At 40.4% G+C, this 16,636-nt stretch overlaps 1 protein-coding gene across 2 annotated transcripts; it reads right to left on the bottom strand.

The window, feature by feature from the left end:
• Positions 1-430: 430 nt before the first annotated feature.
• CLK1 (CDC like kinase 1) lies at positions 431-9,051 on the bottom strand. Of its 2 annotated transcripts, XM_036857694.1 has the most exons (13): positions 8,911-9,021; positions 7,236-7,399; positions 6,679-6,907; positions 5,569-5,659; positions 5,103-5,169; positions 3,857-3,973; positions 3,601-3,767; positions 2,645-2,739; positions 2,425-2,554; positions 1,650-1,732; positions 1,117-1,196; positions 928-1,018; positions 431-804 (listed from the first exon to the last, which is right to left on the bottom strand). In XM_036857694.1, exons 2-13 carry the CDS (start codon positions 7,397-7,399, stop codon positions 661-663), a joined length of 1,458 nt encoding a protein of 485 aa, XP_036713589.1. In that variant the 5' UTR covers positions 8,911-9,021; the 3' UTR covers positions 431-660. The 2 variants fall into 2 exon arrangements, with proteins under 2 accessions (XP_036713589.1, XP_036713590.1); XM_036857695.1 differs by lacking the exon at positions 5,569-5,659 and having other exon boundaries at positions 8,911-9,051.
• Positions 9,052-16,636: the final 7,585 nt, after the last annotated feature.

Genomic DNA, 16,636 nt, shown 5'->3' on the forward strand with positions numbered 1-16,636 from the left:
TATACTGGAAATCTCTGCACCTTTCTCTCAATTTTGCTGTGAATCTGTAACTACTCTAAAAAAGTCTTAAAAAAAAAAAAAAAAAGCCACTGCGTAGAATCCTAAGTTCTAAAACCTAAATTCCCCACTAACTTAAGCCATTTGTGGAATCCCACTGGGGGTGACAAGAAAGCAGCAATATTAAATTTGGGAATAAAGGGAGAACAAAATTTTCTTGGCTCATCTCTAGTTCTTTGTATTCTATAACCTGTTTCATTGCATTTGGTTTAGAGAAGGAAGGCATAACTCCCAATGCTGGCAACCCCTAAAATGCAAACAAAGCTAAACATTTCCAAAGACTTAAGGAAAACTCCAGGAAGAGATACACATCCATTCTTACAATAACAGGTAGAACAAAAATGGTGCTAAAAACAAACTATACAGATTCATATAAATTTTATAAGTACAAAAATTTATTCTGAATAAATCATTTTGTAATTACTGAAAAAGATGTTCATTACTTTACTTAGCTGATATTTACTTAAATCGAGTTACCCAAACAAAATAAACATGGCAATACAAAAATGTAAATTTACAAAAGCTGTACAAAATAACTTAATATTTAAAAATTAGACTGATACAGTCCACATGATCTCTTAAGGGAGCTATACAATTATAGATTTATATACTTTTTTTAAGGGGGTAAAAGAAAGGATGCTTTAAGGCTTCTTTAAGAGTAATCCTTTTAGCTGGATCATACTCCAACATTTTCTGAATGAGGTCAAAGAGAAGCTCATGTTCAGCATCTTGAGAAAGCATAAACTCCTGAAAGGAAAATAAATACAATCAACAGCCTTTTCTACTACCACTTATTATAATTTTATTTCCCCACCAAAAAAAGAGGGAAAACTCAAGGTTTTGATCACTTAAGCAATGACCCAGGCTTACCTTCAGAGGTTTACAGCGCCTTGAAACATATCTGCCAGCAGAACTATGTTCATCCCAGTCTAATCGATCATGATGGAAATATTTACGTTTCCTAAGAGTAAGTCCATATCCATTCATGTTTATAATGTTGACAATGAAAACTTAAAACATCTAGCAAAGGTGATCAATGGCACTTACTCTTAAACATACCTGGTTTTCTGTATCATATGTTTTGGCAAAGGTCCAAGAATCCTTTCCATCATTGCCAAATGTTCCTTACTATCGTGTGTCTAAAATAGTAAAGAAAAGTTATTAACTACCTCTATTTGCACATCGTGCTTTGTTCTTATTTAACACAGCTGCTAAATTTTTGGTCCATAGATTACAGGTCACAAAGGAAGGTGATCTCTAAAACAGGCATACTTTTAGCAAGTTACAGCTTAGAAGAAAAAATAATTAAGGCCTACAGAAGTTCACCAACAACTTCCCTAAATAAACAAAGATAACTATTTGTCATATACTTAGAAATGTTTCCAATAAAATGATAAATTATAAAGAAAATACAAATGCCCAACAGCATCAGAATTACATGTGATTTTATTTCTTTACCTTTACCTACAATTAACAGTCTATAATGAGAGAGAGAGAAAAAGCGCTATCTAAATGTGTGTACTTTGTGTTAAATTCATATAAACAGGCAATTTACTTTTGCAAAGTCATTGAAACAGATCATTGACACTTACTGGAAATACTGTAAACCCAAGGTAATATTCAATAAGAATACATCCTATACTCCAGACATCACATGGTTGGGACCATCCTAGGGCTGCAAAGTAAAGCAAATTGTTAATGAAAAAATCCTCAATATTTCTTATCAACATTTTAAAAAACAAGGATATAATCTGATGTTTGAGCTGGAAAGATCATAAAGGAATCACTTAATCCAAGCTTAAACATAATACGATAGCACAGCATGTAAGAATTAGTTAGGGCTCTGGAGACATCTAGTTTCAAGCCCCAAATCTGGCTTACTCTTTTGGGACTGATTTGGGGAAAAAATTTTTTTCCTAAACCTCCATTTACTAACTTGTAAAATGGGAGCAATCTACACCATGCAAAGACTGACTAGACATGACATGTATGAAGTATAACAGGCATTATATGATTATGTTTTAAAATCCCATCACGGGATTTCCCTGGCGGTCCAGTGGTTAAGACTCCATCTTCCACCACAGGGGGCGCACGTTGGCCATGCAGCCAAAAAATAAATAAAAGTAACATCCCATCACATATTACAAATGTGCAAACTGAATTCTAGGAAGATTAAGCAACTTCTCAAAGTCCCAGAGCTGACTACTTGGAATAAGCAAGAGCTTAAAACCCTTAATGTGTTTTACTATACTAATCCCTAAAAGGGAAAAAGGTAGTCCCACAAACACCTAGAACTGTAAATAAATTTTAAAGTTAGCTTCAATAAAGACATACACAGGTCTCAAAGCACAATTAAGAAATTCTTACCTAAGATAACTTCAGGTGCCCTATAGTGTCTTGTAGATACCAATGTACTGTGATGTTCATCATCATATGTTGCACTTCCAAAGTCTACAACTTTAACATCTGGATTTATTAAAGTACGTTCATCACGTTTCTGAAAATCATAAATGATTTAGGAGGCATTACATTAAGAAGGTGTAAAATATTCACTTAAAACTATGAAGATAAAAGATCAAAGACTTACCATTTTGGGATTATACGCCTCTGTGTAGTCAGACTGTACAAATAAGATGTTTTCAGGCTTTAAGTCTGTGTGAGTCAACTTATTACTGTGCAGAACTGAGAAAGAAACAGAAAAAGTTCCTGTATTCGAAAAATCGAAAACCAAAAACCTAACCAAACCCCAAAGCCCTACAACAAAAATCCTCTCTGAATGCCTTTTCATATGTCCAAATAAGTGGTCAACATTCAATAGCCTACTACAAAACCACCAGGGACTAAAACCCATTACCCCTCTAAAAAGTTAGTTCACTGACAGCTAACTGCTTACGAGAAGTATCTTTCTCTTATGAAGCTGAGATTTGCCATTCCTTAATTTTAACCCAGTGGTTCTAGATTATCATTTTTAGAAATCAGGAAGGTTAAATCAGTCTTATACAATTTATTATTATGTGCTGGACAATATTCTCTTTACTGAATGAAATGCAGTAAACTGACCAACCGCTTGTAATCAACCACATCTTTCTCCTGCAGGATATTTTTTTTAATATAATTTATTTTATTTATGGCTGCATTGGGTCTTCGTTGCGGTGCGCGGGCTTCTCATTGCAGTGGCTTCTCTTGTTGTGGAGCACGGGCTCTAGGCGCGCGGGCTTCAGCAGCTGCGGCTCATGGGCTCAGTAGTTGTGGCTCACGGGCTCTAGAGCGCAGGCTCAGTAGTTGTGGCACACGGGCTTAGTTGCTCCGCAGCACGTGGGATCCTCCTGGACCAGGGCTCGAACCCGTGTCCCCTGCATTGGCAGGCGGATTCTTAACCCCTGTGCCACCAGGGAAGCCCTCTCCTACCTACTCTTAATTAAGTCAGGCCTCCAAGTCATATATGTTAGATTGTATTTTTTTCTTTTCAAAGATTCAAATTGGTCTGGCATTAAAATCAGTCTCCATAAACTCAAGTTTCTGGAATATATGCCAAACACTTACAATTCACAGACTTGCATATCTGATATGCCATCTTCCTGATATGATCCAGTCGAAAGGGCAGAAAACCATTTTCCTTAATAAAGTCATAAGTACTAAGTCCTAGTAGTTCAAACACAATGCAGACATGACCATGATGTTCAAACCACTCCAACATCTGGACACAGCGGCTATAAACATATGAGAAAAAAACTGAGTACAGCCTCTTACAATTCAAATCTACCCGAGGCCATTTTCTAAGTTCTATTTTGATACTTACAATGTTCTGCTGGGGTCTGTTGTATTTAAGTGTTCCAGAACTTGTATTTCTGAGTGAGCAGCTTCACAATATCTATCCACATTTTTAACTATTTTTACTGCTACATGTCTACCTCCCCTGTTAACGAAAAGTTAACATTAAAAAAATGATAACGATGATGTCCAATTCCATTTTTCCATCACTCTTCAAACTGTACTACTTCTATTCTGACCCACTGTATTTGTTTTTTTGAATTTATGGTCTAGCATTCAGTTTTGTCTAATTATATGTAAGTACTCTAACTTCAACTCAGTGTAAGCAACTAGAATGACCTTTGGGCATATGGTAGGGTCGGTAACACATGCTGAATGACAGATTTTTTTCATCAGACCATCACTCACTTGAATTTTTTTTTGGTCCTTTAACTATGTACCAATAGCTCTAATTTAACAATACTGGGACACTATCACCTCAATTTACATTCCAACTAAGACGTAAAACAAGTGTACATAGAGCAGTTTCTTCCTATTATACCAGTCACTGGCTAATAACTCCAATCTTCCTTTGGTCCAGGTTACCAAAAAAGTTGGGATATAGCGGGGATAAAGAGTTCTAGTTCTCAGAACCTTACCAACCAATAGTAGGAAGCCTCCTCTAATAATTCACTTAGAAAAGCTTTGCCATTCCAAAGGGAAAAAAAAATCAAACAGGAAGCAAAGTAAAGAACATTTCTTACACTATGTTAAGAAATTTCAATCAGTTGTTTGAAGGGCATAGATAATTAAACTTATGACACCAATCTAGGAGAGTTCTCAGCTCTAGCTGTGTTATCCCTTATCAATTAGGTTACTTTCTAAAAATATAGGTTCCCAGGTAAACTACCCTGAAGATTGGTTCAATGTCTGGGGTGAGCAAAGCTCCACAGGCTCCTAATATGAAACCAAGGCTAAAATCTACTGATCCAGGAAAAAAAAAAAAACAAAACAATGGCCACAACTGTGCCCAGTGGGACAACAAAAGAATACTTTCTGAAACAATAAAATCTATTCTCAGCTTGTAATTAGAGACTTACACATACTATTAATAGCTACTGCTTAAGAACACAAAAGGCTAGTAACTTTACTGGAGTTTCCTATACATAAGTCAAAAATCCAAGCTAAAAGGGTATAATGATGTGTGTAATTCGTGGCCAGACTATATATTAAAGCTGAATAAATTTTCTATACTGTTCACCTTCCCAAGTGCAATCCCAGGCCAGGAGACTTACGCTTTATGATCAATGCACTCCACGACTTTCCCAAAAGCTCCTTCACCTAAAGTATCAACAATTTCATCTAAAAGAGAGAAATAAAACTCAGTTATACCAAGAAGTGGAAACAGTTTACTTACAATAAAGGCTATCAAATGCAGATTATTCTAGTTGATGCTACAAATTTCCTTAGTCACTAGATATTTTATTGGTCAACACTGCCAAAAAACATATATAACTATTTTTAGGTCTAATTTCATTCTTAAGCTAATTTCATTAACTTGATTTACTGTTTTGGAAGTTCTGCATAACAAACATTAAATTTCTAAAGAAAGTAAAAACACAATCCCCCCCCACCAAAAGAAATGGAAAAAAACAAACAAAAACAGAGAAAGAAAAAAAGATTTCCAAATCCCTGAAATCTTAATCTATATATAGATTATGTTATCTGAAAAGTTAATAAGTGTTGAAAAATATTCTATACATCTTGCACTTAGTACGTCTCCACTCTGACAGATCAGGTGACCCTCCTCATCATCCTCTACACTCCTGGTTCTTTTCCTTCGGTGACTCTTCTGGAAACGTCAAGTGGGCGGCACCAAGATCATCCAGCCAATCAATATACCCGAGTGAATTCAGGGCAGAATACGAAATTCATTCAGCGGGGAGATATTCAGGCATTCAGATACACGCCAGGCCACAAACGGTTGGCAGGAGCAATTTCAAATTCAGTCCCCAGAAATTCACAGGGCACATAGTTTATGTTAACAGGAGAAAAACATGGCAAGGAACAGATTTTCAGATAAGATACTCAAAGTGGCAAGGCAACAAAACATAATACAATTGTTTTTCTTTTTTAAAAAAATGCTTAGTTGTAGCATTCACTGAAACATAATTTTAAGTTTCTAGTGTCCTAATTTAATGTTGCAAAATTGTAGAATATTTACTTGTCAAAAGTAGACTGTGGCCAAATTATAATTTCCCGGCTAAACTAAGAAAACAAATAACAAAACAGCAAATAAAATTTAAAATCCTAATTTTGGGGAGAAAAAAAAATTGGCATACAAGAATAACACTATGGTATTTAAAATGTCATCTGAGCTTGATCACCAAATTAACCCATAACCCATAACATTCAAATCTGTTTAAGTGGTTTCCTTAGTGAAAAAAGGATTAGAGAATATGCTTTGCCAGAACAAAGAGGCACGCACGGCATAATCCTCAGTCGTACAAATATAAAATTCTACTTCTATTTGTAGTAAGACTTTAATTTAACAAATCACATTTCTTGAAGTACTATAAGAAAACTTTCAAAATATCTTGTAATCCCTGCTATAAAACCAACCTAAATTACCTCCTGTCACTGGAATGACAATTAGTTGCCAACTACTAATAAAATCTATTACTATATAACTATACACATATGGTATTTGAAGAATTTCCTATCCAATGTACAAACACAAAGAATCCTGCAAGTTAAAATCGAGACGACTTTATCTTAAACAGAACTTCCTCAAATGATCAAACACAATTTCAAGTTTTCCTGTTCCACAAGGGAAATAAAATTTCCAAAGTATTTTAGAAGAGCTCATACCCCATGTGAACGATGATATGAAGTACTGTGGTGAATTCTGTGTTTGCTTTTATAACTACTTCTTCCACTTCTACCAGAGGACTTGCTACTATGGTTCTGATATCTGCTTTCATTATCTCTATGACGATGTCCAGGTTCACATCCTTGATTGTAGTCATTTCTGTATTCATCAATGTAGCGTCGACTATGATAATCCTTCCCATTTATGGATCTGCTTTCCAGATAATAGCTAGAAAAAGAGAAAATGTGTTTTCAATGCTCTATGTTAATCCCAAATATCCTCAAATTCTCAGTAAATCTCTTCAAACAGTACTCTGAACAAGATTTTACGCTTTTCTTACCAAAAAGAAAAAAAAACAAAAACAAAAAAACCTCTCACAATTTTACAACCATTACAAGTTATCACTGGAAACAGAAATGGTAATCAGTTATTTTAAGTCGCCTCTAGTTTTAATCATGAAAATGTATTTTTTCCCCGGTTTTACTGAGATACAACTGATATGCAACACTGTAATGAAAATATTTTTATACTGAGACACTATAAATACCCTCCTTACCTATCAGATGTTTTAGAGTAATTATATCTGCAGCGCTTGTTCTCCCGCGCACTGCTATGCGATCTCCTCCGTCTTTTATGACTGCCGCTGCTGCTCCTCCATTTTCCATAATCCCAATCTTTTTCATCCCAATCAGGACAATAAGTTCTCTTTGAGTGCCTCATCTACATAAAAGACAAGTTTTTCCCAGTTAAATACTACCCCACATGTCAACACTGTTGCAAATTCACTCTAGTTGTGACGTTTAATTGTTCTTTTAAATCAAAGTTCAAAAATCATTATCGGGCTTCCCTGGTGGCGCAGTGGTTGAGAATCTGCCTGCTAATGCAGGGGACACGGGTTCGAGCCCTGGTCTGGGGAGATCCCACATGCCGCGGAGCCACTGGGCCCGTGAGCCACAACTACTGAGCCTGCGCGTCTGGAGCCTGTGCTCTGCAACGAGAGGCCGCGATAGTGAGAGGCCCGCACACCGCGATGAAGAGTGGCCCCCGCTCGCCGCAACTAGAGAAAGCCCTCGCACAGAAACGAAGACCCAACACAGCCAAAAAAATATATAAAAATAAATTAAAAAAAAAAAAGACCTAAAGAAGAAATACATGGCGAATATCTTTCTTCTCTTTAAAAAAAAAAAAAAATCATTATCACCCAACCTGAAATCACTGATATACCCAATGATTTTTTTTTCTGCTGTCTCAAAATCTAGAGTCTGAACTTTATTCATAGATATTCTGCATTATTTATGTCACGCTCAGATTTACTAGAAGAGTGTTGGAAAAGAAAAACAGAGAGGAGGAAATCCCAATTTCTGAACGTTGGGAAAAATCCTTTCCTGCCAGAAGCACAAATTCCTAACAACTTGAAAAAGACGTTATATAGAAACTTTTCACCAACTACCGTTCATACCAGTACTAACTGCCCGGGCCTCACCTCGTCTCTAAAAGCAACTCGAAATCAAGAAGCTCCAATTGTTCTGGGCGGGGGGCCGCAAAAATACTTTCGGCTAAAGGGCCCCACTGCCCGACTTCTCTCACGCGCTCCTTCAAATACGCCATATTATTTTTCTTTCCTCGAGATCCTAAACCTGACTTTTGTTTACACCACTGAAGGCAAAGGCACGCGCCATTTTCCCTGGAATCCTTTAAGACTCAACAAGACATTAAGTGACACCGCCTTACACCAGGTCAACGTGTTCTTTCTTTTCATTTGTTAAGAACACTTCCTCAGAGGAGCGAGACTTAGGCACATTCCAGAACCCGAGTCAACGCCACCCCCCGCAGGCGGCCTTGCCCTCTCCGCCCCGCCGCCATTTTACAGCCCGGCCGAGGCCTCCACCGCCGTGGACAAGATGGCGGCCGTGGGTTCCTGGGCTTGGCCCTCCCCGCTCCCTTCGGGGAAGGCAAACGTTCGAGAACCCCACCCCGCCTGGCAAACTCTATCGCTACCCTCCACCAGTGACTAGAGCGTTGCGGTTCAAACAGAAATTCGCAGCGACGGGCTAGGCAAAGCATGGAAGACAAGCGAGCCACCTTTGTGCAGCCGGGAGGGTAGGGAAAAGGGGGGGGTCACCGTGCCGGAGACTGCGGGCGCCCAACAAGCTTGGAGGGGAGCGTCACAAGCGCTCTCGAGGCACAAAAAAGAGGCCCTGCCACCTGGCCTGCTTCCTCCTGCGTCTTACCGTCCTGGAAAAGAGTCCAAGCCTAAGGAGACAATGCTTGCAACGCGACCACAGAGAAAACGCAGCTGCCTGCTGCGAGCTCCGGCAGCAAAATGGAGCTGACAGCCACCGCGTCAGGACTCTCCTGGAAAACACGATGACGCTGCAAGCGGGCCTCCGCCTCCGGGCGGGGCGTGCACGCGGGGAGGGCTGAGCCGACTCAGGCTCCGACTTGTGCGCAGGTTCTGGGTCGGGCGCTCAGCGACCGAGGGTGGAGGGAGGGAAGCTGTTGCTGGCCGCCATGTTGGCCCCGCTCTCCGTTCCGACTCTGAGAAAACATTGTAAGAGTTGGAGAGAAGAGACTCGCTCATGGTCACTAAAAATTGTGTTTGTGAACGCTAGAAATGAGGAAAAGTGAGGGAAGCAGGGTACAAAATAGCCTGTGCCCTATTGCAACCGCTTAAACGATGCTTTAAAAAAAATTACACCATCTGCATCAAATAGCCCCAAATTGGGAATTGTCTGGATTTGGGCTTTTGTTAAAGTTCTGAGACCTGTTTAAAACTAGTTAAATCTTCAGTGGCTGGGACCCACACGCACTGAACTTAGATTGTAAAGATTTTTCCCGAGGTTTTAAAAGTCGAAGAAATGTGAGAGCAAAAGCCTGGAGACAGAAAGTGAAACTCCTCACAAGCAACATTTCCGCGTTAAGCGAGGCCTCTGCGGTGTAAAGGTCAAGCAAACTGTAAAAGGGGGAAGTGGAAGGTCATTAGAAGAAGACAATTATCAGGAAACAACCTCTGAACAACAAAAATCAAGCTGCAATTTTTTTTTTCCAAGCTGCAATTTGATGGAAAAAGTAATTGCCAATCCTGACTCCCGCGCCCCGCCCCTTCTCCATTTTGTCACTTGAAAAAAATCATGTACTCATTACAAATTTAGTGGAATGCATAAAATTATCACGCGTTAAGGTAAAGCGTAGTCTTACTGGTTTTATTTGCACAGGAGAGCAGCATAGATAACCTGCCCGATAGGGATACACAACTACTGTAGGGTAAAGAGATGGGAAATACACATTCCCAAAATCCCTGTGGTTGTTTGCATTTCTTAAGCCGCTTCTCAAAATGGATTTGAAGATGCTTTAAAACCATTAATACCTAGATTCTTACATGGGGTCAGGATCACTAAGTACAAGGTAAGTATTTCACTTGTGAGGGAGAAATTTCTCACAGTAACTTGTGAAATTTCCAGCTATTCGGTATATGTTTAACAGCACATTTAAATGTTAGGCAAAACCTAGGGAATCCCAGTCCTTGGAGTATTAACAGTTAATCGAAGTCGTTGTGCTAAACACTGTACATAAGTTCTCACTTAATCCTAACAGCAATCTAAATATGGGCATTAGCCATGTTCTGCTATTACAGGTCAAAGTTGCAGTTTGTGCAGACAGCAATTTAGAGTATTTAATTTCTTTAGGCGAAATCCTCACAGTAAAATTACAGGGTAAAAGCCAATGAAAAAATCTTGTACATGTTGCCAAAATTGCTTTCCAAAATGGTTTTAAATTTAGCAAAGCCCACATACAGCCGATTACTGGTTCAGGATATACCCAAAGTTTCATTAATGAAGTTAGCCATTTTAGTGTGTCTGTTAGTTGAAGGGCTGTTCCGCCCCCGCACCCCATATACTCATGTGTTTAAGTCCTAACTTCCACTACCTCAGAATGTGACTGTATTTGCAGTGTGGACTGAAAAAAAATGCACAATGTGAGAGTTGTGAGTTTTATTTGGGGCAAAATGCCTGGGGAGATAGCCTCTCAGCGCTGAGGAACTGCTCACAGGAGGTAGGGGGAGAAGTTAGTGTTATCTGTGATTTTAGTGAAGGGGGATATGTGCAGTCAAGCACACGTTTTGGCAGAAGGTTGCTGCTAGTCACGAGGAGCAGGTAGGTGTCTCCATTAATGATTTTAGTGCTTTTCTGGATATGAGAAGGTGCAAGAAATTGGGCTCCTAAAATCTTCTCCTGAAAATATCTGTCTGAAGGCCTGTTCTGCCAGTTTTCCCCAAAGCACAGGGTGCCTCATTCCTGATCTCCACTCTGAACTCCCTTCAAGGTGTGTTGAAGGTCAGTGACTGCGGCGGCTCGTGACTTCACTCTTATACACTAGAGCCAGATGGTAAGCGACAATTTTTAGTTGGCAGTAAATAGGGTCTTTACAGAGGTAATATGATTAAATGAGGTCATTAGGGAGGGACCTAATCCACTTTAGCTGGTGTCTTTATAAAGAGATTGGGAAACACACACCCAGAGGAAAGATGACGTGAAGACAGGAGATGGTCATCTACGTGCCAAGGAGAAGGGCCTCGGAGTAAACAACCCTGCCCACACCGTGATCTCCCAACTTGTCTCTAGAACCGTGAGAAATTTTTCTGTTGTTTAAGCCACCCAGTCTCTGGTACAGTACTTTGTTTTGGCGGCTCTAACTAAATTAGTGCATAACATTAAACATTTTGTTATTTTGGTGGATACTGAACTTGTAACTTTATTTTCTAATTAGTGAAGTTGAACATTTTCTCTTGTGACTTGCCCATTCATACCTTATTGCTTTTTTGAATGTACAGTTCTCTTTTGTCCTGTTTTCGTGCAGTTAAACCTATTCCATCTTTACCTCTGTCAAGTTTGTAAACTGAGAAATTCCTTTCTTCTTCAGAGGAATTCTTTGAAATGTTTTAAGTTTTTCTTCTGTTTTCTTTAAAAAGGCAACTCTTTTATCCATCTGGAATTTTGGTATATCATGTGAGGTGAAATTCTTCTGCTTTTTTTTCTCCATGTCATTTACTGGTTATCCTAACACAGTTTATGGGATAACTTTTTTTTTTTTTTTTTTTTTTTTTGGCTGCGCTGTGCAGCACATGGGATCTTAGTTCCCTGGCCAGGGATCAAACTCATGCGCCCTGCAATGGAAGCACAGAGCGTTAACCACCACCAGGGAAGTCCCCTCTTCTCTCTTTTTAATGATTTTTGGATACTGCTTTAAATAAACTATGTATACACTACTGTTTACACTCTTTTTCTATTATTCTAGTCTTATCCCTCACACCATCACAGTTTTTTTTGTTGTTGTTTTTGTTTATTTATTTATTTATTTATTTATTTATTTATGGCTGTGTTGGGTCTTCGTTTCTGTGTGAGGGCTTTCTCTAGTTGTGGCAAGCGGGGGCCACTCTTCATCGCGGTGCGCGGGCCTCTCACTATCGTGGCCTCTCTTGTTGCGGAGCACAGGCTCCAGACGCGCAGGCTCAGTAATTGTGGCTCACGGGCCCAGTCGCTCCGTGGCATGTGGGATCCTCCCAGACCAGGGCTCGAACCCGTGTCCCCTGCACCGGCAGGCAGATTCTCAACCACTGCGCCACCAGGGAAGCCCCATCACAGTTTTAATATTGATATTTGCAGCTTTATAAAGATTGGGATTAATTCCTTTTTCATTATATTTTAAAAATTTTCCATTATCATGTATTCTTCTAGATTTGCTTTAGAATTATTATATGGAGTATCACTACCTGAACCACAATTGGTACAAATTGAATTTAAAGAACCATCAATCCATTAGTGAAATAGTAACTGATCTATCCACTTTACTAACCTGATTAAAAGTTGAGTCTTTGTATGAAAATTTATCTATTTACATGTCTCTTAGGTCCTCAGACTGTGCTCCCATGGAGTAGACAGTGTCCGATGACCTTTGTATCCAAACTTGGAAGAAGCTCAATAAATTACTTACTAGTTTTAGTTGTTCAAACAACAACAAAAAAACATGTCTTCAGAAATTCCCACCATAGAGATTATGAATGTGTTGCTAAATGGATTTGGAAATTTCCAAGTTCAACCAAGGTATGAATTACAACTATTCAATTTGCCATTAACCAAAAGGTCTGCAAGCCTTCTACTCAAGAGCTCCAAACGAGGATCTAACAGGACTCAAGAATTCTAAGGAATTCAGGTACAATTCAAGAATGGTGGCTGCAGCAAAAAGAGCCATGAAGTCTTACCTCCCCTGAGAGCAAGGGAGACAAAGGGAGCAGCGAGCAGGCAGAGAAGCAGCACAGCCGGCCCTGAGTTAATCGTGTTGCGATGTAAATAGAAGTGAGAGTTTTCTTTTTTCTTCTCCTGAGAGCAAGGGGGAAAAAAGGAGCATCGAGCAGGCGAAAGAAGCAGCACAGCCGGCCCTGAGAGAGTTAATCACTCCTTGTTTAACTGTCACTAATTTGTAGTAACTGGATTTGTACTTTACAAAGCGAAACTCACTCCCTGACACTATGTAATTTACATTCGGCACCCATCACCCCTAACTCTGTGAGTTACATACCCCGCCTTTCACTCCTGGCACTTACATTCTATACGCCCCTCGTAACAAATCACCCCCTATAGTTTTTGCATTTCAGAGACAAGGTCACAGGCTGATAAACCAGAGGCAAATGGACGCAGTTACCAGACTGCCGGACCCCAATTACCAGGCAGCGTGACGCCAGCTATGACTGTTTTGAAATAATGCAAAGGAAAGGAAGCATGCAAGACCTTCACTACTTCGATCCTTATCATATACCCCGGGCTGTGAGCCCCACATGTAAAATCTCCCGATTCCCAAGGAGGGGGCGGGGCACAGTTCTTGAGGCGCTAGCTTGCTGTGTCTTCCCTTCTGCCTAGCAGAAAAATAAAGCCATCTCTCTCTTCCTCCAAAATCCCTGTCTCCGTATTTCTGTTCGGCCTCGGTGCACAGGGAAGCCGATATTTCGGCAACATGGTGAAGAAGGTTTCAGGCATAGTTTGTTTATACTATCCCTTAAACTCATACAACTCCCTTTGCTGTGAAACCATGATTATTTGGCAACTTCTGATAGTCTGGGTCAAGGGTTGGCAAACTTTCTTAAACGGCCAGAGAGTAAATATTCTAGGCTTGCAGGCTATTTGGTCTCTGTCACAGCCAATCATTTCTGCTCTTGTAGCACAAAAAAGCCAGAGCCACTGCATAAACATGGGAATGGCAGAGTTCCAAGAAAATGTTATCTGCCAAAACAGGTGGCCAGCCTGAGGGCTGCAGTTTGCCAACCTCTTGTCTAGTTGGGGAACCACTTTACTTTCGTTTTAAAGAGAATTTGGGTTGATCAGCAATATTCTAGTCTTCTAGTCTTCTTAGTAGTTTATACTTACTGCCAAGTAATACATGGAACAGAATGTCAATTACCCAACTGCTAATGTGATCAGTGAACCAGTCAATTCAGTGTGAGTGGACAGAAATCAACGTTCTGGATTTTGATCCTCATGGTAGCCTATGAGAGGCCCAAGGGGGCAGCCAGTATACCTCCCTATCTATGAGATCCTTATGGGTACAACTAAGCAGACATAAGAATAAGACATAAGAATGAGCTCTAAGAACCCAAAAGTCATATTTGTACCACTAATGGCACAGTTTGGAATAAAAATTGAGGCAGGGGCTTCCCTGGTGGCGCAGTGGTTGAGAGTCTGCCTGCCAATGCAGGGGACACGGGTTCGAGCCCTGGTCTGGGAAGATCCCACATGCCGTGGAGCGACTGGGCCCGTGGGCCACAACTACTGAGCCTGCGCGTCTGGAGCCTGTGCTCCGCAACGAGAGAGGCCGCGATAGTGAGAGGCCCGCGCACCGCGATGAAGAGTGGCCCCCACTTGCCGCAACTAGAGAAAGCCTTCGCACATAAACGAAGACCCAACACAGCCAAAAATAAATATAAAAAAAAAAAAAAAAAAAGAAATGCCAATTCTCAGGTCCCATCCCAAAAAAAAAAAAAAAAAAAAATTGAGGCAATGTCAGTCAGTACAAAAACTTCCTGACAATCAGTAAAATACTCTTAAGGGTGGTGATAAAAATTCAATGACATGTTTGGAGAAGAAAGATATCAAGTGTAAGAAGTGGCAAACCAAATTCTGGCCTAAAAGAGGCCTTAATACTAATTCTAGAAACTAATGGTTAAATTAAAAGGGTGAAACAAAACATGAGGGCATTAGTGTAACTGGCCCCTCAGTTTAGTGTAAGGTATGGAAGGTACCAATAGTAACAAGAGAATAACTGCAAGCTAACTCCCAAATTGCAGTTAAGAAAGAATCAATTAATTAGATCAGCCATCTGCAGAAATGATACAAACGAAGAAATGTTTGGTATCGGTTTTAGGAATACCGTAAATCTAACCTAGGTTAGATCTAGACAGTGAGTGGGACATAGTTCTTGGACAAATCAGTGGTAGAGCCTGACAAATGGCCTGATTAGGTGAGAGCCCTGATATGGTTAAGAGCACAGCTTCCATTTACTTGCTACAGAACACTTACTACATGCCAGAAGCTTTATACACACTTTCATTTAATCCTCACAAGAGTCATGTGAAGGATTATGTATGTTATGAGAAAATTAAAGCTTGGAGATGTTAACTTGCCTAAAGTTAATAGTAGGGGGCAGAGCTGTGATTCAAACCCAGACCAGAATTCTACAACTAATTGTATTTTTCAAATGGATCATCTGTAGAACTCTATCCTGCATTATATTTATTTATTTATTTTTTACCCTGCATTTTGAAAAGATATATTCTTAAAAAATGTTCCATGGGCAAATCAGTCGGGAAATTCTGAGTGTTTACTGTTTTGAGACTTCTCTGAGCCTTTACTATAAATTTAAAGACCAGGGAAAATAGCAACTGGACTGACTGGCCTTTCTAGGCCATCTCTTTATTTGTCCTACCTCTTTCTAACTGTACAAAGTAAATAATTAATAGAAAATAATATTTCCAGGATGTGGACTACGTATGGTAGGAGCATGTAATTAGGGTGCTCAACAATGCCTGGATTTGAGACTCAGCATTTAAAAATGAATATTTATATGGAAAAACAAAATTAAACATAGGGTTTTTTAAAAAAAAAATTAAAGAAATGCATTAGATAATAGTTACAGTAGAAGATGGCGGAGTAGAAGGACGTGCTCTCACTCCCTCTTGCGAGAGCACCAGAATCACAACTGGCTGCTGGACAATCATCGACAGGAAGACACTGGAATTCACCAAGGAGGATACCCCACGTCCAAGGACAGAGGAGAAGCCACAGTGAGACGGTAGGAGGGGCGCAATCAGAGTAAAATCAAATCCCTAACTGCTGGGTGGATGACTCACAGACTGGCGAACACTTATACCACAGAAGTCCACCCACTGGAGTGGAGGTTCTGAGCCCCACGTCAGGCTTCCCAACCTGGGGGTCCGGCAACGGGAGGAGGAATTCATAGAGAATCAGACTTTGAAGCCTAGTGGGGATTGCAGGACTTCGACAGGACTGGGGGAAACAGTGACCCCACTCTTGGAGGGTGCACACGGAATAGTGTGCGCATCGGGACCCGGGGGAAGGAGCAGTGACCCTGGGGGAGACTGAACCAGACCTACCTGCTAATGTTGGAGGGTCTCCTGCAGAGGCGGGGGGCTGGCTCTGTTTCACCGTGGGGACAAGGACACTGGCAGCGGAGGTTCTGGGAAGTACTCCTTGGCGTGAGCCCTCCCAGAGTCTGCCATTAGCCCCACCAAAGAGCCCAGGTAGGCTCCAATGTTGGGTTGCCTCAGGCAAAACAACCAACAGGGAGGGAACCCAGCCCCACCCATCAACAGTCAAGTGGATTAAAGTTTTACGGAGCTCTGACCGACACAGCAACAGTCAGCTCTACCCACCACCAGAGCCTCCCATC

Source organism: Balaenoptera musculus, chromosome 7 (genome assembly GCF_009873245.2).
Source record: "Balaenoptera musculus isolate JJ_BM4_2016_0621 chromosome 7, mBalMus1.pri.v3, whole genome shotgun sequence".
Taxonomy (NCBI): Eukaryota; Metazoa; Chordata; class Mammalia; order Artiodactyla; family Balaenopteridae; genus Balaenoptera; species Balaenoptera musculus.

Coding starts and splice junctions, on each gene's coding strand:
- CLK1 (XM_036857694.1), bottom strand. CDS start 7,399: ATGAGGCACTCAAAGAGAACTTATTGTCCTGATTGGGATGAAAAAGAT. Junction 5,660..6,678: donor CATATCATCGTTCACATGGG/GTATGAGCTCTT, acceptor TGACGTTTCCAG/AAGAGTCACCGAAGGAAAAG. Junction 2,740..3,600: donor GATATGCAAGTCTGTGAATT/GTAAGTGTTTGG, acceptor TTTCTTTCTCAG/TTCTGCACAGTAATAAGTTG.